The sequence below is a fragment of the Zingiber officinale genome, chromosome 3A (genome assembly GCF_018446385.1).
Source record: "Zingiber officinale cultivar Zhangliang chromosome 3A, Zo_v1.1, whole genome shotgun sequence".
Classification (NCBI taxonomy): Eukaryota; Viridiplantae; Streptophyta; class Magnoliopsida; order Zingiberales; family Zingiberaceae; genus Zingiber; species Zingiber officinale.
The window spans coordinates 163,410,664-163,436,570 of record NC_055990.1 but is presented as its reverse complement, the minus strand read 5'-3'; the positions used below and the strand labels follow the sequence as shown (position 1 = coordinate 163,436,570).

General features: G+C 37.5%; 2 protein-coding genes across 3 annotated transcripts; both read right to left on the bottom strand.

The window, feature by feature from the left end:
* Positions 1-8,525: 8,525 nt before the first annotated feature.
* On the bottom strand, positions 8,526-15,574 carry LOC122053280 (protein PUTATIVE RECOMBINATION INITIATION DEFECT 1). 2 transcript variants are annotated; one of them, XM_042615272.1, is made up of 10 exons: positions 14,943-15,574; positions 14,627-14,739; positions 14,361-14,542; positions 12,994-13,302; positions 12,291-12,902; positions 11,939-12,104; positions 11,173-11,869; positions 10,553-10,833; positions 9,816-10,485; positions 8,526-9,638 (listed from the first exon to the last, which is right to left on the bottom strand). In XM_042615272.1, exons 1-10 carry the CDS (start codon positions 15,423-15,425, stop codon positions 9,414-9,416), a joined length of 3,738 nt encoding a protein of 1,245 aa, XP_042471206.1. In that variant the 5' UTR covers positions 15,426-15,574; the 3' UTR covers positions 8,526-9,413. The 2 variants fall into 2 exon arrangements, with proteins under 2 accessions (XP_042471206.1, XP_042471205.1); XM_042615271.1 differs by having other exon boundaries at positions 11,939-12,902.
* Positions 15,575-16,069: 495 nt separating this feature from the next.
* On the bottom strand, positions 16,070-25,098 carry LOC122053279 (spliceosome-associated protein 130 A). Its single transcript, XM_042615270.1, has 3 exons — positions 21,985-25,098; positions 16,598-17,089; positions 16,070-16,400 (listed from the first exon to the last, which is right to left on the bottom strand). The coding sequence occupies exons 1-3, from the start codon at positions 25,000-25,002 to the stop codon at positions 16,263-16,265; spliced, it is 3,648 nt and encodes a 1,215-aa protein (XP_042471204.1). The 5' UTR covers positions 25,003-25,098; the 3' UTR covers positions 16,070-16,262.
* Positions 25,099-25,907: the final 809 nt, after the last annotated feature.

Here is a 25,907-nt window from a genome sequence, read left to right as displayed (position 1 = left end):
TTTTACCAAAACGAGATGCCACATGTTTTTTATTTATCAAAACAAATATCGTAGTTTTAAAACTAAGATAATATAATTCCCTTCCTATCTCTTCTGTTAATTTCCTAAATCCTCTCTTTCTAGACATCATTTTTAATACATCCGAGTCACAATTTAAGATTTATAAATCAAAAGGTATTTGTATGATTCGGATGCACGTCACCTCAGATAGGTCTTACCTTATCTCTCTCATTCTTCTTCATGTTCTTTTATATTGACAACTTCAACAAAAATCTCTTCTAGTTTTATCATATATCTTCCTACATTTATGTGACATTGCAATAGAGTGAGTAGAGAGCTTAGGTTTTGTCACAAGGCATTAAAGAAGCATTAAAGAGTGCTACTTTGAAGGATTATTGCTTTGAAGAAAATCGACGTGGAAGAATAAATTTCAAGTAAGACTATATTTGGTAGAAGAAGAGAGATATGATTCCATTATGTATGTATAGTATTTGCTACAAATTAGTCTATAATATCAAGAAACACTAGGATGTTATTTTTTTTTTAATCAAAATGAAGGTTTGACATCATATCTACTTTAACCTCGCTCAACCATTCTTATTAATTACAATTTTGTTGATATCCAAAACACCTAAGGTCCATCAATGGATTTCAGACAAAATCCACTGATGAAGTTAAAAAGGTCAGATTGCACCCAAATCAATTCCTATGACTTTCTGATGCATCAAGGACTCCAACGGTGTCGTCTATTATTGATTTACATCTCTTAGGAGCCGATTTAATCTTACGATAAATTTTAGCCAGAACATGGTAGGAAAATATCAAGCCCAAGATGGGCCTGATATGGGAAAATATCAAGCCCTTTTTAATTCTAATGTGAGAATTGTATAGTTGAATTATTTTCTGAATAATAAATAATAATAAATAAGGTTGTAAATTGAGTTTCAACTCTAAATTAAAACTCAAAAATGTGTGTTGTTCATTGAATTCCACCAACTGCATTGTTTCGTGGCAAATGGTATGTCACAAGAACTTCATTGACAACGATTAGCATCTAAGTTTGACACCATATCTAACTTTTCCTCACTCAACAGATTGATATTTCGATTAAGTTTGACTATCCTAGGTCCATTAGTGGATTTTATTCAAAATCTACTGATGGGCCTAGAGATATCAAATTGCACCCAAATCAATTTCTGTGACTTTTTGGTGCATCAAGGACTCTAACGGCGCCGTCTATTGATGATTTAGACCTCTGGAGCTGATCTAATCTTACGATAAATTTCAGTCAGAATGTGGACTTGATATTTCCCATATCAAACTCATAGTGGACCTGATGTGGGATACTATCAGGCCCACTATGGGCCTGATATGAGATCATATCAAGCCCAACGATGGGCCTGATATGGAATCATTTATCCCATATCAGGCTCTTTTTAATCCTGATATGAGAGTTATATAGTTACATTATTTTCTGATAAATTTTCAGCTAGAACGTGGGTTTGATATGACATCATATCAGGACCACATAGGTCCTGATATGAGAGTATATCAGGCCCACGTTGGTCCTGATATGAGAGTATATCAGGCCTATGTTGGTCCTAATATGGTGTCATATCATATCATTTTTAATCCTGATATGAGAACTGTATAATGAATTATTATATGAATAACATATAGACATGTAAGTTCTGACTTAAAAAAATAGATTTTGTTGAACTTAGAAATTTTAAGGCCACATGGAGCAGTTGATTGAAATCCAACAACTGCACTCCTTTATGACAAATGACATGATATAAGACCTTAATTGACAGTAGTTAAAACCAAGGTTTGATATCATATCTATCTTCTACTCGCTCAACCCTTCCTATTGATTTCTATTTTGCTGAAATCCAAATACCCTTGGCCCATCAGTATGTTTTGGTCAAAATCCACTAATCAATTATAAAAATTTAGTATGTACATTTACTCTATTGTTGGTTACTTTTTGAATTTTAATACCACTAATTTTTATATTGTAACTTTGCTAACTTAGTTTGGAATCGATTTTTCAGGGATGATCCTATTACTGAAGAAATTCTCTCTGAAATATGAAATACGCTTTATACAAATTCTATTATGGAACAGAGAGCTAATATAGTAGAACTATCTAGAACTAACATTCCATCTACTTCTGAGTATACTGGTGTGGATAACACAATTAGAAATACAAGCAATTTGACCTTTGATTTAACTGAAGAAGGAAGTCACCTAGAATATGAGGTTCAAAATCCTGGTACTTTGATTCTACTTGGAGTGAGGAGGAAGAGCATCATATCAGATTTTAGAAGAATTACAATGTAATATAGATGTACAAGAGTTCTTAACTGATGATATGCAAATTGAAGAAAATGAATTTCCCCCAGAGCAGTACAGTGACTTAGAGGAGTTTACAATTGATGATGATCCATATATTCTGAATTCTCGATTGCTACAAAGGCCTATAGGAGAGGCAAGAGATGAGGATGAATTTTTTGTTGGACAGATTTTTTTCTCAACAAGAGTATAAGAATGCACTTGTGAAGCATGCCATGAATAAAAATATAAAATATAACCCAGTTGAAACCCAGATAAATAAAGTGAAAGCAATCTAAATAAAGTGAAAGCAATCTGCTTTAAACAACCATGCACATGGAGAGTGATTTGGAGTTTACTATTACAAAATATATAAATGAACACCAATGTAGCACTGTAAGGGAAAAAATTACTAATCTTACTAATGTATAACAAGCAAAGGTCTAGTAGGATACTCGATATCCTACCATACAGTATAATCTTACTAATGTATAAGCATGAGCCTAACACAAACAATCACGTCCCTAAAATACTAGTCAACCAATTTCATCAAGAGAATACTAGTCATCTAGTCATAATATCTTATCTAACTCCCTTGCATCATCATGAATACCATAAACCAACAGATTTGAAATCAAGTAATTATGGGGGTCAGTCCAAAGGAGATAACCCAGCGGAAATACTATATCACTCTGCTAGGGTAAGATATCTATCTCGTATAAACAGGTATAGTCTCGCTAACATATATGCACTTATATAGTATACAACTATACAGTATACAACTATGCTATAATATCGCTAACACATGGTTACAAGCCTAAGTGCATCATGATATGGTGTAAATATCCGAGCATAAATGTGTAACTATACTACGATAATACTCATACAATACATACATGAAAACAAAAAAGATTACATAGATATCAAATAGACTAAACATAAGGACAAGCAAAATAAATATCAATCTTAGGAATCAATCAAGAGTAAAATCAAGATAAACAAATAAGTACTGCCAAATCAATAAAATAAATCATGCAATAAAAAGATCTAAAGAAATAAGTCAAAAAGTACTCGCATTTAACTATAAATTATCCTAAACTTTCTCCACATTGAAATGCTCGTCTCAGGTCAGAGTCCTATATCACAAAATATATATCAACACCATAGATTAACATAGATAAAATAAGCCCTAAACCTGATTAGGAACACTAATGTCTCACAATTGCCTTCACTTGCTAACCTAACAACCATTACTTGAAGTTAATCACCCCAATTACATTTTCAATCGAACTTAACTAACTAATCAATCTGTGAATTATTCAATACTAATTAACAGATTGCATAACTCCATCTCCTTTACCTTCTCTTTTTCGGTTGTCGGTGATGGTTCACAATGGTGTCTGGTCACAGGTGATGAACGTGGTAATAGCGGTTGTTGGAGAGGGTCAACAATGGGTTCGGATTCTGGGCTAGCAAACCAACTGGCCAACCGTGGTCGGGAGGGTGGAGAATGGGGGAGAGAGTGACGCGGCGATGACCGACCAGGGTCTGCGTCGACGCATGATAGCAACTTCCCATCGAGGAGAGCACGGCTCGGCAGCTATTGCTCACAGGGCTACACAAGCCGGACGACAATCGGTGATGGTGTTGGGTCAAGAGAAAAATGCAACATCGGTGTCATTTGCTGGTGTGGACGGAGGCATCTCGCCGATCAGCGTCGACAGCGGCTGTGACAACATGCGAGCGACACAAGTGAGGGAGAAAAGGGGCGACACGAGAGGGAGATCGGAGCCCTCGCTCATGGTCGGGGCTCACTGCGGCTGGCGACTGGCGTCGAGTCGTGGTGGTCTGTGGCGACGCAGAGAGGAGACAGGGGAGATTAGGGTTTTTTTCCTTTTATATATATAACTTAGGTTAATCAATCAAAACCTAAGTTTATATTCCAATAACTCTCAACTTAAATAGGTATTCCAAACAAACCTCCTCCAAGTCCAATAGACCTATCCCCTTAAATATATCATACGACTTTAGTTTAAATCCTGAAAATTTTTTAAAAATTTTCAGAAAATTCACAAGGTTATTTCCCAATTAACCATATTATTTAATTATTATTTGATTGTTGTATTTAACATAATCGATTGATCTTACCCTCAATCGATTGTTGGATCGAAAGCGCTAGAGGGGGGGATGAATAGCGCTCGTGGCTATTTCGCGTTTCGGAATCGACTTCGTAAAACTCGACGAGTAATAAGAGTAATAAAGCAGCGGAAATAAAAGGCACACAATGCGAACACAGGTCGTTTACTTGGTTCGGAACCTGTGACGACTCCTACTCCAAGGTCCACGGTCGTTGACCGCTTTCGGTGGGCAACAACTATAGAATCGATAAAGTTTACAAGTATAACAATTACAGCTCAAATTAAAATAATGATCTTATACCGACAACAAGAGATGAAGAAATGAAGCTCCGGGTCGTCGGGAGGTTGTCGCAGCACTTGGGATCGTGTCGTTAGCAGCTTGTTGCAGAAGGATCGCTTGGATGAAGATATATTGAGTGCTGCCTCGAACCCCTCTTTTATACTGTGCTAGAGGCGCTTCCAAGCCTGTCCTAGGCGCTTCCAGGCCGCCGAGTCGCACGGGTGGATCAGCACAGGCCTGGTCGCCTCCAAGCTCCATGGAGGCGCCTTGGACACTGTTCATCCGAGGCTAAACTCTAGTTTTTGGCCCTGTAAAACATGTTAGTCTACAACTACAAACACATCCTGCAAAACCAAGTTAGCACAGATATTAATCATGATAATAGAATATTCTGACAGTCTTCAGACTGTCCGGGTATGACTTCGGATTTTCGACCGGAAGTCCTAGGTCGACCCGTCGCCTACTGTTCCCTCTGCGAGGAACGCGTCCTCACCTACTCCACTCATGAGTTTTACCTGTTGCCAGTACGATCCTCCAGATCGACTGGACTTTTGCTCGGCGCTCGATGCTTTCGGACTTTCTACTGGACTCCCGCTTCCCGGCTCGTCCAGTCTTCCACCTGGTTCGCGATACCAGGACTTTCCATTTAGGGTTACCACCCCCTAGGACTTTTGCCTGAAGCCCTCGACCTGCCAAGACTTTCCGCATAGGGTTACCGCCCCCTATGACCTAGGGTTACCACCCCCTACGGTTTTCCACCTACCTAATCGCAACTAGGACTTTTGCCTAAGTACCACTTAGGACTTTCCTGCAAGCTCCATGAACCTTGTTAGATAACAACATAACCTTAACTTTGAATTCCTTTGCCATTATCAAAACAACGGTTCGATCGTCGGATGCTTCCCGCACCAACATCGATTACCACGTCGGATCAAATCAAATACAACCATCTAAACCTTTCAATGGCTCTTTTCCCCTTTTCCTCAATCAATTAAGTCATAGTATATGCTTCTTAATTGATCATTCAATCGATCGAGAGTGATGTCATTCGCGAAGAAAAGTCTTCCCAATCGATCTGGGAAGCTACTATTCACTCACGTTTTCTCCCAATCAATCACCTGATTGATTAGAAATGATCTTGATCGATTACCCAATTGATCCAACACCCTTCTCCTTTTTGCGAAGAAAGGCTCCTAATGGATCACCTAATCGATTGACTTTAGCCTTAATCGATTACCCAATTAATCCAGAGCTCTTCTGTTTCATGAAGAAAGATCAATCACCTAATTGATTGACTTTAAACCAATCGACTATCCAATCAATTGTTCAACCCTAATCCCTTAAACCTAGTTTTAGGGTTCCTCCGCCCAACCCGAAGCCTTCCATGACTTATTGGAACTTCCTATTGCCTAGCATACAATCAACCTTGACCTGCCAAGACTTCTTCACCAAGTGTCTAGTCAACCCTTGACCAACTTGGACTTTCCTTTGCCTAGTTCCCAACTAGTGCTTCTCTTGTGACAAGCATTTAGCTCCCAACTAATCCACCTTAGACTTGATCTAATTCTCAACTAGGTTTGTCTAATCCCACTAGGACTTCTTTTGTGCTAAGTGTTTAGCTCTCAGCTAACTCACCTTGGACTTAACCTAATTTCCAACTAAGTTTGTCTAGTCCCACTAGGACTTTCCTTGTGCTAAGTGTTTAGCTCCCAGGTAATCCACAATTAGGTTTGTCTAGTCCCACTAAGACGTCCCTTGTGCGAAGTGTTTAACTCCTAGCTAGGCCACCTTAGATTTAACCTAGTTCCCAACTAAGTTTGTCTGGCCCACTAGGACTTCCATTTGCCTAACCTCTAGTTAGAATTGCTCGTTTGCTTAACTTTCAGTTTGGATTTTGCCAATCAAGTCCCCAGTCAACCTTGACTTACTTGACTTCTCATTCATACATATTGTCCCAACATCGAAATTCAAGCTTGAGACAACTCGAACTTAGTCAACCTGATCAATTTTGACCCAAAGAAGATTGCACCAACATTTATGTCATCAGAACCATCCTGATATATTGGTAGAAATCTATAGCTGTCAATTTCATCAAGAACTCCTTCACCTAACTTCTATACTGGAAAAAGTTTCCTAATCATTTCATTCATTTTGAAAATTTCCTTATTTCACTTAAATGAGAGATCAATTGGTAAAAATTTATGATGATTATCAAACCAAGATATCTTTCCATTGCAAAGCAATGAAAATACATCAGACTCCCTCATACAATATGGACATGCTAATTTATCAGCCGTACTTCATCTTAACAACATCAAGTATGCTAAAAATTATTAATCGCCCGTAACAAAGTAGCATGGATTGTAAAATTTAATTTACTTGCAATGTCATAAGTCATCAACGCTATGATTCAACTCTACAATCAAAAGTTATAAAAAAAAAATATTTATTTGCCCTTTTGGATTATGAGGACTTGGAATAAGCAAAATAAGAAACATGAATTTATCTTTTATGAACATCAATGAACATAAGTTATATGATATTAATATAATTGAGAAATATGAATATTGTTGTTCATAGCTTCCAAATACTTAAAATTCATCTAAAAAAGTCCAAGTCTCACGTTACATGATTCCATGCAGGGGAGTCACACAAATGACACATTATATCTCCTTCATGTACATGATTTTGATGTCACCTCATGTGGTTTGTTGTTGCGGCAAATGTATATAAGTGTTGGAGCCTAGCAGTTAACGGAAAATAATACATGACTTTCAAGAGAATATTTTTTTTTCTTCTTCCCCAGTATACAATTACTCTACTTATAACAAGGATGATTACACATTCTATATTCCATCAGTTTGTTATTTTCATTTCAAAAGATCAAGTAGTTATTGATATAACAATGAATCTTTTCTACTGACAAACTCAAATCTCTAATCAATTTCTTTGTATTGTAGAATCTATCAGTAATGTAGATATCAACGGAGAGTAATTCTAACATCAATTGACACATGTCATCGTAACATCGTTCAGAGAAATGATGTTCTGCTTTTATGTTTAATAATTTTGCAGTAGCTGATAGCTTAGAATGACCAGAATGAATATTTTCCCACAATTCTCTTTCACTAACCTTTAACATATCATACATTTTCTGAACTTCAAGCGTAGATGTTTTCTCTATATTCAATTGATAATATGCATTCATTACGTCATAAACTATTGATTGCATTGCATTCATAGGACCTGATGATTCCTCTAGAGCAATCAGGAAGGATGACGAAGCGACAAAAGACCCAATTTGGTCAAATACATACAATTCTTCATGATAATACCCGTTATAATAATTTGGAACAAACTCATACCTACATATATATGTTTTCACTATATTTTCATCATGGAAAGTTGTATTTCTACATCTGTGTTGATTACATGAACACTTATATTCAACATCATTTAATTATTCTGGATGAGACTTAACAAAGTTCACAAACTCTTCAACCAAACAAAAATTCTTAACTGATAAATCTATTGTCTAACCTATTGTACATTCAAGTCTTATTCATATACATTATATCTTAATGAGAATAAAATTCCCAACTTGGTTAATCATGTTAAATTAAGCATGCTTATATTTAAATCATTTTGGTCTACTTTGATTAGGTTAAGGCTATATTGCAATCAAACATCACAATTAGGATGTATAATAACGGAAAACTATAATTGGGCAATCAAAATAACATATATATATATGAGTACTTAGCACAGAAAAATTGTTCTAAAAATCCAAATATACATGGAACATACACATAATATCATTAAATGACACTACAAGGTTAGCGAGGCTCACTAGCACAGTGGGTTCGAAAGCACAATAGCCTTAGAAGCAAATCCAGCCTACAAGCGCAATGCGAGATCATAGGCAGCCTTGCAAGAATACACAGCCTTGCAAGAATACACGACCTCGAAGGAGAAAGTTTTACCTTGTGATGGAGAGGAGCGAACAAACGACGCTCGAAGGAGTGATCGTGGATGGCGGAGAGCTAGGGCACAATGACAACGCAGGAGAGAAGCTGAATTCCGAAGAGAAGGAGCTCAGGCACACTAACTCACAGACATCGAAGAGAACCAATGACTTAGGAACGCCAAAGAGAGTGCTAAGGACAGAGACAAGGCTGGGGCCACTAGAGACAAGGCTAAGGACGTCACCGTCGAGGGCACGCGAAGGAACGCCGGAGAACTCATGAAGGACTAGTTGGAGAGGACGCGCCGGAGATGAAGCGTGCCAGAGATGCCATGGACGGATGTCAGACAAGATTGCCGAAGGGTGAGAGAGGGGAGATCGATCACATGAGCATTAGATTTCGTATCACATTAGATGAAATCTAAAACAATAACTTTTATGATTGCGCTTCTAACACTTTTTCTTTTTTTAAAAAAAAGACAAAAGTGATGTAGGTCCGTATAATTTATGGGTATGATGATAAAAATTACCATGCTTCCTCTACACATTTTTGTTTTCTTCAAAAGGAAAGAAAAATTAGATCTTTGCGTCAAAGACAAGATTCTCTATGGTTGCCTAATGTGACAAACAAGGTTAGTGAGGGAACTTGCAATCTACAAACAAAGAAACAAGAAAAACGGAGAGGCTGACCTGGAATCTATTCCATGACGGTAGTTGAAATTTGAAAGAACATATCTATTTCTTCTAACAACTTTTCATGCTCTGGCTTACTCTCATTGCAGTACTTATTCGACGACAGCATAAGTTGGATAAGCACATTGCAGATATCACCCATATCGTCATGGTTTTTTATTGCTTTGGGAAGATCCTCCTTCGGAGTCTGCTCTCCAAAGCTATCTGTGTATACTTGCTTTCTGCAAACCTGACAGAATTATAAACGAAAAACAAACAAAAGGATAAGTAAATTCTAACGGATGAATCCTCATGGAGGGTATGACCAAGAAAAACTCATAAAGGAGGATATCTGAATTTACTTCAGAAGTATAGGATGTTTAAAAATCAAAGAAAATGTCTACATCACACAAGAGAGAACTCGGACCTGGAACAAGTGATGAATAGTATCGACCTGCTCTTTGTTCATATATTTCCTTATAGTCAATTCCTTAAAAAGCTTAACCATATCTGGCGTCAAATTACATGCTGAAAGGTTGCCAAGTATCCCAGAGATACATGAACTACTGAACACTGAGTTCAACCATGGAGGTGATTCATTCAGTTGGAGTAAAATGATGGCGACATGAGCTGCAGGCTTGTGTTGATTTATGAAAGATCTTGATGCTAAACTAGGTGCAGCTAAAGCCATTGCTAATTCCTCCATGATAATCCTAAACCATCTGGAATTTCTGATCACCTTCTTCTCCAGCACCCCCAACTTTTCCCACCCTAAAAGTCTTGAAAGACAAACACGACAAGCTGTGGCAGTTGAAAAGTCTTCATAGAAAAGCAAGCCTTCTGTAACAGTCATAATAGATTCTAGATATTTCATAGATAACTTTAGATTATTATTACTTTTTCCCCTCTGATCCGAAATTCTGGTCAGCAGCTCCATCAGACAATGTGAAGAAACCAACTTCACAACTGTAGGTCCGAAGTGCAACAGCCTACATATATCATGACATTTGATACAGAAGACTGATGATCCATGAACTTCATCAGATGATTGAAAAAACTCCTGCCAATTCATAGCTCCCGAGAAAATGATATGAGAACTGAAAGAAAATTGATTAATTACACATCAAATGATTTGTATAAACCACTACAGTTAAGACCACTAACCTTCTCAAAGTGAAAAAATATAGTAAAAGAACAAAAATTAAGGTCTCTCCTGCTGGCGTATCCTCATCACAAGAAACTAATGTCGGACCTTTTCCACATGATGTATGTACAATTCTCTCAAGCGCCAAGGCTAGTGACTTGTCCAGTAGTATAGCTTTTGATGCTTCCACAAGTATTTGTCTGGTGGAATAGTGCAGGATGAGACTAAAAATAGCAATTATCAGGATCTCTTCTTGGCCAAACGTGGAGGAAGTTAATTTAGCCTTCAAATGCTCAAGCAACTGCCCAAACAGATATTCCAATAAGATTTTCGCAATTATGGGTTGTTTCAAACTGGCTTGAAAGAGAAATATCTCTACCTATATAAATCAATAGGTCCTCCTAAAACAAACTAAAAAAATTGAAGATTCACCATGCAACATATATTAGAAGACTTTTGCTCTGTTGCCTCCAGAATCTATATAGTATGCTACAAAATGATTTTGGACTTGCAAAAGCTAATTTCATCATATTAGGATATGCCGGAGTTATGACGGGGTATGGAATATATCTAGTGGTTTGAGCAGGGTAAGAAGGAAACTGCATATATGATCCCATACACAAAATGAGATAAGCAATACCTTCAGTATGATTCCACGCCAATCTTCATCTTGGCAAAGAGCTGCATGATCTGCCAAATAAAGGACATTGAAAATTAAGAGGCTGCAGGTTTCAATCTGATTGAAGTATACAGAGTAAAAGACCTTCCGGAGTGTTTCAGCAATGCCATGCAAAATGAACTCATTAGATGCCCTAGGAAAGATATTTAGGATGTCTGTCATGGCAGTTATCAAATGTACTATATCATTTTTCCTGTCTTCTTCTAACCCTTCTACTAGTAATGATAGCATCAATTGGATAACAAAGTTATCTCCAGAAACTATTAGTTCTGCTATCATCTGGATATCTAGTAGTTTAATAGAATTTGCTCGCAGACAAATTTGATCCTTGTTTGTGCTATATGATCGGCAGACATTCAAGATCAGGAAAGAGAGTGGTGTCGAGATTTCTTCCTGCTGGAAAAGCCATTTTAATGCTCTTGGATGTAGGTCTATAGAGAGCAAATCCCAATTCATTTGAGCTATCAAATTGAAGATAGACTTTTCTACCTCTGCACTGTATGGTATTTTATAGTTCAATGTATCACTTCTGACAAGAGCATAAAGATGCACCAACTGAGAACCTATCATAGGATGAGTAGCTCCAGATGACAAGTTATTGTAGTTAACAAGAATATATTGCTCCAAAGAAGCCAATAATTGACTCCCATCAGTAAGCCTGGAAGAACAAAATACACCATAAGCTAATTGTAAACACTATACAATAGATGGGGTGACATCACATTACCTATCATCATATAATGAGCTGACATATAGCAACATAAGAACAGCACTCTGACAGCTAGCAAGAAATGAATCTTGTAAGTTGCTCTGACCAAGTAGATATATCAGTTCTAGAGGATCGCAAGGAAGATTGAGATAGCAATCTCTGATAGGTTCCCCAAGATCAGGGCCTAAAAGTAGATCAATAACTGAACTTAGCATCATATATATTCTTGTTTTCATCTTCGCTGTGGGAAAGAATCCCAAACAACCAAATGCTAAACTGAACCAAGATGATGAAACCAAAAATTCAGCAAAACATCGGGCTACAATTTCAGAACCTTTTAGTAATATTAGATGAAAAGTTTCAAGAATACCCAGTACGATTTCCTCATCTTGCATTTCATCAATGACTCTTGCAAGCCAAGGTAGTAGATATTTTTCACAAGTTTCAGTAATCTGCTTCTCCAGTTCCTGTTTAGCACATGTTATGGAACATTCTTCAACAATAGACGAGTACAATTCTTTTACGAGGTAGAGTGAGTATAAAAATATGACTGAATCTTCCTGAGATGAAATAGATGAAATGATGGCATTTCTAGATGCCTCTTGTATCAAGGGTGCTAATTGATTTATATTGCAGGAAGATGGTGATTTAAGAAGCTCCACAAATGTCAAGCAGGCCAAGGTGAAAGCTTCAGAAACAATAGGAAGCTCAACTGTAGCTTTCCTTTTGAAAAGTTGTGCCAAGATCCCTGCTAATTCCTCTACTTGAGAAATGGACATAATTCCTGGGCAATGTGTGATGCAAGTCCAAACAAGTTTTAGAGCATGATTTTGAGCTGGATGGAGAGGTATCTCAATTACATACCGTAAGACTGGAAGCAATATATTAAAACCTACTGCAAGTCTATGTACAAAGGCTTCATCAGCAGTTGCTAAAATATCAAGAATATGAAGGCAAGAAATGATGACAGAATCTTGGTTTCCTGCAGGTTGCATATTAACATCATAACATAAAATACTAAGCAACTTTTCCATCTGGATATGCGATATGTATACTAAATTCAAAGATACTACCTGACAATCTGAGTACTTCAAAAACATAATCTGCAATGTCCTTTTCAATTAGAGCTTGAATTTGTTTCACAGAACTAAAACCAGATGAGACAGTGTGAAAGATCAAGTCCAAGGTGTTAGTTTGCAATTGGATATCAGAAGAAAGCAGAGGACCTTTAATAGCATCAGCAAACATGTCAACAAGAGATGAAGACAGGAGCAATCCATCTTCTTTCATTGGCTTAACCCTTTCACTGTTCAAACTAAGCAATCGGCTATTTCCAAACAAGTTCTCGAAAACACCCCGCTGAGCTAACACCAAAAGCAATGCTGGATATGCACATGAAGATGATTCCAATTTGAGATACTAAAGCCAATAAAAGATGGATAGAGTTCAATATATTCTCAAATAAGTTGACAATGTCAAGTAATTAACCTGCTAATTAATCTACAAGAAAAATGGAGACTAGAATCCCACGCTGATTGATAATTTGTAAATGGAAAGAAGCTTTTTATCAGCAAACAAAGTGAAACTTTTAAATAACACATTTTCAGGCATACCCTAACAAGTTTTGATAGATTATTGTGCTCCATAAGCATCAGCCCACTACCCCCCATCCTCTAACGATGTTCCCCGGAAAATATAAAGAGAATTCAAATCACTAGATAAGTTGAGGAGGTAAAGTAATTGAACAGATTATTAGCAAATTGTCTTGGGCAGGCGCCTAGCAATTTTTTCCACTACCAAATAACCCCAATTTGAGGTATCTAGATGTTTTGATGAAGAAACTAAAACCATTCAAAAACCTATATATGTTATATTATCTGGAAATCCACATTTTTAAATGATTACCAGTTTTGGGGGGTATAATGCTCTTTTGAATTGTATTTTAGTATGTGGGAGTATTTGGAGAAGACGGATCATGTTGGACATTTTGAAAAGGATATCTGAATTCTTGATAAAACTAGGCATCATTGGGGGCATTCCCAAGTTAACAAGACTTTTTCCAGCAAACACAAAAGAAGATGGGTACATTGGTGATAGGCCAGTAGCAACTGACAGAAGTTGTGTATGACCAGTACTTGGCATGAAAACTTGAAATCTACAGATGCAAATATAACTAGTATGATCTGATTTATATCCAAAAATGGATACAATTAAATGACACCAAAGTCGATGAGTCTACTTAACCAATTATGGCATAACTACTCGGAGTCAACATCCACTCAAGATATAACATATTTACGAAGTCAATCTGCTAATTTCTCGATAGTCATCAATCCTTGAATACTTGAGACGAAAGTGCTATTCACGATTACAATAGAAGACTGAAAAATAGAGAAGCTAGTCCCATATCAAAATAAAAAAGAGAAAGGATATGACCAACCTATGCAATTTGTGCGAACATCGTCCTTTTGGGCCTTGAGCAAAGTTTCAAGCGCAAGTTTCAGTAATGATTCTTCTTTTAATGAGTAATCATGTTCAGAGTTGCTCTCATCAGTCCATGGCATAACCTGTTGAAGAAACATCTTATAAAGCACAAACAGGATCTCCCCCCGAATCTCTTCACTGTTGCAAAGCGAAATAAACAATTATTTTAATTTTTGGATGAGGTGAAGATCTTAAGATTATTCAGAATCCTTTCTACTTAACCTTGGCAACTGAAGACCCGTGACAAGTATTGAGAAAAGGGCGGCCTTATCTCTAATATGGGCTGCTGGGTTACAGTCCTGGCGAGAATTAAGCAACACTCCCAAGCAATGCAGCTGCGTCAAGAGGGTACAAAATAGAAATGACTTTAAAGCATCAGAGAAAATTGAATAGCATAGAAGAAAGCATCAGATATTTGGAATGTCCAATTTCAGTAATACTAGTAAAGGTTGGTAGCACAGTTAGTCTCATAAATTTGAGAAATCGAATAATTAGCGTAGCGAAGCACAAAATCAAATTGAGGAGAACAAACGGTTACCATGAAGAATTGCCGTCGGCTCCAAGCAAGCCCGCCTGATGAGATGAAATCCGAGACGCGAGAGACAAAATCCCCAAACACGGAGCGGGGAAGTCCGCACTCGGAAAGATCGGAGACAAGGTCGATCAACTGGCGTGCGAGAGGCTCGTCATCGAAGGATGCGAGCGCCCGCACAAGGGGGGACACGATAAGGTGAGGCTGACGGCCGGCCAGGCGGCGAACGAAGTCGGGGCAACGGATTGCGGTGGACAGCTGAGAGAGGGCGTAGGACACGTGGTGAGTGAGGGCGCGTGGATCGGAGAGCAGCGCTGAGAGGCAAGCGAGGCAGATCACGCCGCCCTCGGACGTCGCAACCGACATCGACGGCCGGTGCCCCTTCCCGCACCCGGCCATCTCACGATCCTCGTCAGCATCTTCGTCGAACAACTCCATCTGCCATCCTTCTCCGCCTTCTTCTTGGAAGACTACTCCGTCGCGGCGCATCGATGAGATTGGTGGAGAGTGGAGAGTGGAGAGCGAGAATAGAAATGGCGCAATTTTGAGTGGGACAAAATATTCACTTCGGCCCCTCGGGTAACAATAATTCACTGATGGCGCCGCCGCGCTCGTTGTGAAGGCAGTGAACGTCCCGGTGCCGAGTCACAGACCTGTCACGTCAGCAACGACGCGAGAATCTCACGGTTGTAGCTTTTTGTCTCTAAAAACTAAATTTAAATTGAACCTCCACAATAATTTCATTTTATTAAATTTAAATAAGTATACTTCATTACATACTATATCAATTATTTTAACATTTTTATTATCTTTAACTTTTTATTATTCTTAAATTTTACATTATAATGAATGAAAATTTTTCTTTAACTTCTTTTATTTAGCGAGCCTCTTTGAAAAACAAAACCTCGAAGATGGCCGAGTTCCGGAACTAATTGGACCGAAAGTTAGACACCTAAATATAAATATATAAAAAAAAAATCCAAAACCTCTCATCAAAACTTAGCCGCATTGATTTTTATACTTCATGATTAATAAGATACAATTACTAAAGCAATTAGCAACTAAGAAAAAGTGCTAAAAACACCTAGAATGAGCATTGAAGATCTCTAAGGTAATGAAAAAAAACAAAAACAAAACAACAACGGAAAAATATAAATATATATCAGCCTACTGATCTAGTTCAACTTGGTTGGTAAAAGTAGGATTCCTAATACAACACGACGGAGGCACCATTACCTACAAGTAGGAACTCAAATGGTCTCTTCAAGCAGGAACTCGAAAACTGGCCTAGCTATAATCCTTGCTCGCCTCATTGATGCATTGCTTTTAAATGATTTTGTTTCTGGCATCTTCAAGTTTCTTCAATATTTCTCCTGGAGTTCTATCAAGTTCATCAGCAATCTTCCTCTGCAAATCAGGAGGAAGAGTTGGGAACTGCTCACATAGATCACCATCAATTACATCCTGCAGAACAAATAGAGCAAAATCACATGAGATGAGGATTAAATAATCAGTCTGTATTCTGTATCTTAAAAAAAAAAAAGCTAACTAAATTATTAGCTATAGCCTATAGGTCCCATTCCAGTTCAATTACTTGAGGGAAAAATCCATACCGCAAAAAATGGCGCATTTAAAACATCTCTATAAATTCGAAGACTCACCTTGACAGGGAAATAAGCAGATCTGAAGGCCATATGATCCCTACCACACAAAGGCGGATGTTCTTGCCTCATGTGCATTTCCAAGTGGGAAAAGAAATCCACATCTTCTCTGGAGATAAATGGAAGTAATGCACCTACACTTCCCATCACAGTCCCATATATAACACATTCACCTCCTCCAGGTATCAAAGAGGCCTTTTGCAAGCATGTCACAACATCTCCTATATGAAACTGCACAATCTCCTCGACTTTATTAGGAGCACCATTCAATTTCCCTTGCTCCCACTTTATTTTACCTCCTGTGGGATCTTCCTCGATCTCATCTGATAAATCTTGTGGCAGTCGAACAAAGTATATGTTTCCAAACTTGTCAGCTCCAGCCATGGTGTCAAAATCTATGTGATGTGCTGCAGTGAGCCACCTTGGGACAGAATCATCCGCAAATATGTAAAGTTGGTTTTCATCCCTTCTGTACTTGCAGTAATGAAATGACTGCAAGAAAAGATTTAAATGAGAACAAGTTGGCAAAAATAGCCATATATGTAGAGGGAAAATTCCTGCTTGAATTGAGTAGAACCATGTGCAATTATTCAAATGAATCCAAACAAGAACTCATGCATGGAAATACAATATCAAATGATCAAACACATCCATAAGATGCAAACGTAAGCTACAAATTCACCAGCATTTCTGATTAATGATCACGTTTACTTGGGGAGAATCGAACACAAGCAAACTGGTTGATGTTGAAACATGTGAAAAGACTAATCAACTAAAGTGAAAGAACACTATCACCAAGATAGGTCTTCTCTAACTGTGTACTATTGGAATAAATCGGGCAAGAACCACATACATATATATTCTCGCAACAAGTTATAAAAACTCACATATAGTAAGCAGTTGACAGTAAAACTTGCCATTAAGAAGGATTATCAACTCAATATGACTAATTGGAACAGCAAAAGGTCATATGGCATATTATTGCCTCAATGACATCTTGATTAATTGCATATCTAAGGTGGCAGAGGCTATGATAGTTAATTATATTTGGATAATGTCAAGGGTTGGTCTGGTACAAAGAGAAAGGCTCGAATTTGCAAAGAAACATATCAAACTACTGATTGAATGCTAAAATAAGTTTATTTGCCAAATATGTACACCAAGCTATAGGCCTTCATAATGGTCCATTGGACAGACGATACCTTTTACAATAGCATTACAGATTAACCACATTCTGAAAATTTTTTGCAAATCTCTAAAATTATTTATCTAACCCATTTGGGCAACCTAGCATTGGAATCCAGCCTGAATTGGAACAAGTAGCTGAAGTAAGAAGCAGACAACAGAGTGACTAATAGCTGCACACCTACTCATTTTAGGCCAAATATGGAGCATTAGTCCTCAATGTGAAATCAAGCCTTTGGGCGGACGATTTTAACACTCCAATTACTCCCACGTCAAAATTAAGAAGAGGATGGTTTCTGAGACATGCTTTTCTGGACTATAGGGCTAGATCGCTGAAATATCTGGAAGGGATGACCACAGAACTAACATTCAGAATCTTCCGACATAAAATGAGATGATAGACTTAAACCTACCCGTCATGGTCGGTCTCAAGCCCAGATAAAGAAGGGGGATTGTGTTAGCGTTAGGCTATCAACCAATGTTCCAACGTTAAACTAAGGCAAATGTTTAATGAATTGATTCATTAAATTATTGTGTTAATGTAGGTTGTTCCCCAGAAGGAACACGTTGCAGGGTCTGATTGTAACGTCTCAGCAAAGATCACTACATCTTCAAAATAGTGTTAAATATGCAAGAGTTCGTAATGTAAGGTCCGACTGTAACGTATTGGCAAGGATCGTTATATCTTCATAAGAAATTCGGTGTAATGTGTAGTATTAAATAGGCAAGAGTTCTCCCATCATATGTTAGATAAGAACAAATATTATAAGAAAATTAATAGTCTAAGATTTGAAACATGGAACATAGGAACCCTTAAGACAATGAATATAGTAGATTTGATGATTAAGAGAAGAATTAGTATGTTGTATGTATAAGAAACAAAGTAGATAAGCAAGAAGGCAAAAATAATAGAGAACTTGGGTTTTAAGTATGATACACAGAAAAGAATAAAAATGGATATATCGAAGTGAAAAATAAGGATACATGGGGTTATGGGTGTGGAACAAGAAATGAAAAGGAAAAACTATATTGGATTTTACAATAGCATACAATCTTATACTAACTAATACGTTTTTTTAAGAAAAGAGATGAATCATGTTCAAAAGTGGAATAATAAATCACAAATTTATTTTCTTATGATTAGGAAGAGAAATAAAAAGATTTGTAAAGATTGCAAGGTCATCCCTACCTAACATAAGTTAGTAGTGTTGGATATACGCCTCAATCATAATATGAATAGAAGGAAAATATAAATGGTTCCTATAATTAAGTGATGAAAGTTAAAGAATGAAAAACAAAATATATTTACGGAGAAGATAAAAGTACAAGCATTAGGTAAAATATATGGTGACTCTAATACGATATGAGATAAGATAATATCAAAATTACAAATAGTAGTCAACAGTGTATTTGATGAGTCAAAGGGGCATGCACCACTTAAATAAGGAATTTTAGTGGTGAGAAGAGAAAGTAAAAGAAAGTGAAGGAAAAACGAACAGCTTATAAGAAATTATATATTTGTAAGAATGAGAAATTTAAAAAAAAAATACAATAGCAAAGAAAGATGCAAAGTAAGAGTAAATGAAGCAAAGAATGAAATTTTTCAACAGTTATATCAAAAATTGAAGACAAAAGAAAGAGAAATTAACATTTATATAATAGCTAAAGAGAGGGGGGGAGACAAGAGATCTTATCCAAATAAAATATATTAAAGATAAATACAATAAAATACTAGTACATGATGGAGAAATAAAAGAGTAATCGAAGATGTATTTTCATCACCTTTTTAATGAAAGTATAAGTGACCAATAATTTAAGTAAATAAAATAAGTATAAAAATTTAAATTTCTATTGTATGATTCAAACTTTAGAAGTAGAACAAATTTTAAATGAGATACAAAATGGAAAGTCGTTGGGCATATTCCGATTGAGGTATAGAAATGCCTAGGAAATAAAGTATAGAAGTGCCTAGGAAAAAAGGTATTAAATGATTTACAAAATTATTTAACATGATATTGAAAATGAAAAAAAAAAATGAGAGTAAGTACTCTAGTTCCCTTATATAAGAACAAAGGAGATGTACAAAATTGTGCAAACTATAGGGATATTAAAATTAGCCATACAATAAAACTTTGGAAAAGAGCAATAGAAATAAAATTAAGGAAAGAGACCACGGTGATCGAAAATCAATTTAGGTCCATGCTTAGAAGGTCGACAATAGAAGTTACATTTTCTTAGGCAACTAATTGAAAAATATCGAGAGTAAAAGAAAAATCTATGCATGGCATTAATTGACTTTAAAAAAACTTATGGCAAGATTTCAAGAAAAATTATATAGAAAATTAAAAAAAAAAATATAAGCATAACATATATTGAACTAATAAAGAATATGTACGAGAATGTAACGACGTATTTCCAATAAAAATAGGATTACATCAAGAATCAGCTCTAAATCCTTATTTTTTACACTAATCATGGATGAACTCACTGAACACATTAGTATTCATAGTATGTGTTGTTTGCAGATGATATATTTAAACTAGAATCTTGACTGAAACACTACAAGTGAATGGTTTTAGGCTTAGTAGAGTAAAAGTAAAATATATAGAATTTAAATTTAACAATATTAGATGAAATGAGACAATTGTTAAGATAAGAGATGACGAATTGTTTGGAAGCTTTAAATATTTAGGATATTTGTACAAAATAATGAAAGAATTGAAAAAGATGTCTTACATATAAAACATGATGGTTGAAATGGAAAGCGTCGATTATTTTATGAGAGAATAAAATATCTCTAAAACTTATGAAAAGTTCTATAAAATGACAATTAGATCTGTTGTGTTATATGACGTTAAATATTAGGCTATCACTCGAATACATAAGCAAAGATGAGAATTGCAAAGATGAAAGTGTTAAGGTGGATGTGTGGACGTACGAGGATTAACAGAATAAGAAATGAGAGCATTAGAGAGAAAGTCGAAATTACATCTATTGAGGGAAAACTATAAGAGACGCGTTTAAGATAGTATGGACATATATACTTATACGACTAATAAATGTTCTAGTTAGGCAATGTAAAACTATGACCAATACGCATTTCAAACAAGGAAGACTAAAAAAAATTAGTTAGCAATAATAAAACAAAATAAAATTTATTTAAGTATAAATAATGATATAATAGGGAATAGAACCCAATGGTATAGAAGAATCCATATAGCCAACCCCACATAGTGGAATAAAGCTCGGTTGTTGTTGTTAGTTTTATATGATAATCATATTTATTGTTATCAATTTAAAAATTATTATAATATTTTTTAATGCCGGCAACATATGAGCTGCCACTCTGTCCTAGAAATGCTTTTAAAATTTTGCCATCAATACTATTGGTGTCCTCTCTAAAGATATTTCAAAGGAATGATTGTTATCTGACAGCAAAAGAAAGAAAACACTCCACACTGGCAACCTTAGGATCTCATTATAGTTTGATAGGATTTCTTGTCAATCCAACCTATCTTTCCCTAAAAACTCAAATGTGTTCAGGAGAAAAATTTCTATGTATCCTTTGAAAGATAATTCAAAAGAATGATTGTTATATAATTTGTTCATGAGATACTGACCCACTTTCAGTGGGAAAAAAAAACTCCACATAAGCAACCTTACAGATTCTCTCTAAAATTTCATAGGATTTCTTATCCACCCAAGATTCCTTTTTGTTAAAAGCCCAATGTGTTAAGGATAAGTAATTTTATAAGAACATTTAGAAGATCAACGAATTAGTAGGATTATATTTAGTAACTGGAATTGATGTGGATTGAATATCTTATGTGATTCTAATAATAACTTAGCAGAACTTCTAATTAATGTAAGAAAAGTTATTTTAGGTCCAAACATTGAGAAGTTTGTTCAAAAGATATTATACCAGAAGTAAAACAATAAATTAGCTCTGCTTGAAAATTGTCGAGCATGGGCAATTATATATGGCAAATTCTTCTAATCAAGGCTCAAAAATGAACATGATTAGGCCATTAGAAAGAGCCTTGATGGTTCAACTAAAAAAAAACTTTGATGGGAGCTAAACGATTGGCTTAGTCAAACCACAATTTGCAAGAGTTCCTTCATGATCAGCACAATAACTAACAAATTAAAGTGACAAAGATCAGAATAAAGATAAGTGTTATAACACAATAAAGAAAGCATACCTCCTGGATATCACCAACATAAATCCTATCACGATATGTATTGATAGAAACAATAGTGTGGGGAAAGAGCTTGTTTTCGCATTTTCTGAGCAACCTCCTTTTTCCTAGGTCATACAATCTGAGTACTGGACCAATACCTGCAAGGAGTCTCCCCTGAAACTGGTGCAAAGCAAGTGGAACTCCCTCTACTTGTGTCTTGTGCAAAAGCTCAAGAGATTTTCCTTCCTCAACAAATCTATATATGTGAATGAACCCAGCAGCAACAGTTCTTTTAGGCCAGAATTGTAATCCTTTTGCAGTTCCAACAGCCAAAAGTGTCCCATACTCCTTATCATGGAAGTTCACAGTACAAATGCTAAATGCAGCTTCATTGTCTTGAAGCTCCAACAGACAAGTTGTATTTCCTGTTTTGGGATCAAGAACTCTGATGCAAGAGGCCCACCTATCTGATTCTGCCTTTGGATAGCCATATTGCTCATCTGGAAGAGCATCCTCCTTCTCATCATCACCATCACCATTTTCCATCTGTTCACCATTATTTGCATTTCCATTTTCGCCCATCCCAGCAGCTTCCAAGCATTCCTTCCGAGCAGCTTCTCGCTCTTCTGCAGTAAATGCCCCTTGATCACTCTCAATGACAATTAAATGCTTGCGCTTGGGCAGCAGCACAAATTTCCTAGGAGTATATCGCAAAGGTACAACTGTCTCATTGAATGTCTCTCCCAGTCGCTCAACTGTGAAAATTCTCAGAGCTTCATTTGCCACTGCAACAACTCCTTCAGCACATTGATCAGAAGAAAAAGATGCAGCATATTCAAGAGCCTCATATGAGAGAGGAGTCAGCAAAAAGTGACCTTGATGAATATAACCAAGCCAAGGCCTACTGGACAAGCAAAGCATAGCTTGTCGGCCTCTTACAGTAGCTGAGAATAGCTTGGGAGCTCTCAATCCTAAGAACCGGGATCGGGTATCAGAGAGCTGACCAGTGACCATATCAACAACTGTCCGGAAGAGAACACCATTCTGCAAACCAGCATTAAGAAAAACACTGGCAGGATGATCAGCTCCATCCTCTCCTCCAGTGGAAGCCATTACCTCAAGCAATAGGAGTGACTCAGGTGGTGAAGACACACTCTGAACACTCAAGATCTGCATACAGTCATCAGGATCCAATGACAGAATCCTTATTGTGTTATCATAAGATCCAACTGCAAGGAAACGAGATCTCTGCCTGCCCTCTGGAACTGGTGCAATATCTAAGCACGCCACATCCCCAGGCATCTCATGCTTCTCCACCTCCATCAATTGTCCAGTCAAGTCCATCTCAAAATAGATAAGTTCCCCTCCGCTCAGAGCAATAACCACCTGGAGCCTGTTGGAGCCAACCTTCACAATGGTCTTCTTACCAGGTGTCTTCCACTCATTGATACGGCCATCCTCTCTGATATGCCTAATTCCATTGGGATGGACCTGCATTAGAGATTCATCTCCTAGCAAAGAGACAGAAAGTGAAGGTGTAGTGTCAAGAAACCCACTATCACTGACTTCTTCAATGGTCTCACCAATGGAGAGCACAAGTGTGGCATTCACAAAAGAGACGACAATGTAAGCATCAAATTCATCATTGATATTCTTCTTCACAGTCCAGACTGCACTGGGTGTGCCTGGAAGTTGTGACACTGCCATCTCATTGATTGCCAAACCTGGCCTTAAAATGCGCAGCGATGAGCGTGGGCCCCTACCACAGAGTGTGAATACCTGAGGAGTTTCTTCCTCAAAGAGATTCAGTATCTTCATGTCCATGATGGGCATGAGACTTTCAACAAGGTCAATCCGGACTAGGTTCTTTAAGCCACGTGGCTGGAAGAAGACCGGTTGGAATCCCTCGTCGGTCTCCATCAGAGTGGCAGATGAAGCTTCAATATCCTCAGCCTCACCAATGGCCTGGAACTGATAGAGGGCATGGTTGCCAAACTCGGAAGCTGCAAACAGAAAGCCAGTCTTCAGGACGCACATGGAAGTGGTGACAGGAATGGTGTCAAAATACTTAATCTTGAGCTCAGTTACCCGGTCGCCCTCATGCTCAAGAGTGACCTTGAAGATGTCCCCATACTCGGTCTGCAGTAAGAAGAAGAACATGGACTTTTGGCGGTGGGTGGCAGCAGAAACCACAAGTACTCCACGCTCAGCAGGGAGGTCAGTATGGCGAGGAATGACAGCACGGACATCTGGGTGGCCTTGGTTCTTGTAGATAACGAAATTCTCGGCACATACAAGGACACCGCTGGGGCCATCACCACCACCCGGCACAGTAACGAGGAGATTTGCACCATTGTCAACAGGTTCGGACCACTTGCGAGAGACATGGTTGAGGCCAAGGTCAAGCTCATAGAATGTGAGGTGCTTCTGAGCGTCTGCGGCAGCCTGTCCGGTCGGGTCAAGATCAGACTCGGAGTAATCTAACTCGATGGAGGCAAAGATGGGATTATCGAAGCCGCAGTCGACCCCGACAACCGAGTAGGTGATAGTGTGAGACTTGTGGGCCTCGAGGGGGGAGGAGATCGTGAGGCGGGCGGCAGCATCACGGTTGAGGACGTAGACAAGCTTCTGCTTCTCGCAGGCAGCAACCATGACAGCGCGACCCTTGGGGTCGACAGCGAGGAACTGGCCGGGGACGATCCTGCGGCAGCCAGATTTGCCGAACGTCTCCTGGTGAACCTTGTGGAACATATTGTGCTCGCGGGAGTACTCGAGGATAACGAGGCGGCCGGAGTCAGAGCCAACTACAAGGTAGTCTTTCTGGGAACCGGTGAGCCGGAACTGGGCGAGCGAGCGGATGGCGCCGAAGACATCGACGGACAGAAGGGTCTGCAGCTTACCGGATTCGTCGGGACGGAGGAGATCCAGGTTTTTGCCCCGAGCCACCACGATTTCCTGAGTCTTGCCGCCGACGAAGTTCCCATTGGTAGCGCACACAATCCCACCCGCCCTCTGCAGCGTCAAGCTATATAAGTACATCCTCCTTCTCCGTACCTCCTCTTCCTCGCCTCTTCTTCTTCCTTGTCTTCTCCCAGTGCTGTGCGAACGAGATTGGGGAGATTGGGGATTTAGGGTTAGGGTTTCGGTGGATTTTACTGCGTGAAGAAGGGTTTGACGTACAAACCGGTTCGGTCTACAAAATCTTCAACCGAACCGGGGGAAATAACTTGGTCTGGACCGCCAATATTTATGTAGCAAAATATTGGCGGCCTGGACCAATAAAATTCGAGCCAATATTTTTATACATTCGGGAAAAAATGCTTTGCAGTAGAAATTTAGTTAAATCAATTAAATGGATGGAATTTAAAATTTCTTAATTTATTTATAAATTTAATGTTTTTTTAATTAATTAATCTGGTTCGAATTTGATTTTAAAATTTCTTATTGATTAAATTAAATACACTGAATAGATGAAATTTTTAAACCGAATTAAATTTTTAGACCATCAATTTTAGATGGAATTAAATTTTTATTAAAAAAAACCAAATTTATAAAAAATCAATTTATTCAGTTTAGTTTTATTTAAAATTTGGTTCAATTTATTTAGTTTTTTATGAAAAATCGATTCGATTTGATTTGTTTGAAAAAAAATGGTTCAATTGGGATAGATTAATAATTATAAATAATCACTAAATAATAATAAATATAAAAAAATTGCTCCGGCTTTGATAAAGTGATCAGATACTCTAATAGTTAATCAAGTATGACAAAACTAAAGACGCGGATGACTATGGAGGAGTAATCATGATATATAGTCTTTGGATACGAAAGGGTTGAATTTTAATAGACTAAGTAAAAAAATATATAAAAGTAAGTATTAAAATTACGAGAGATTTCGATAGAATAAAGAAAGATGGTTGAAAAAAAAAAAGTGTGATTTATGT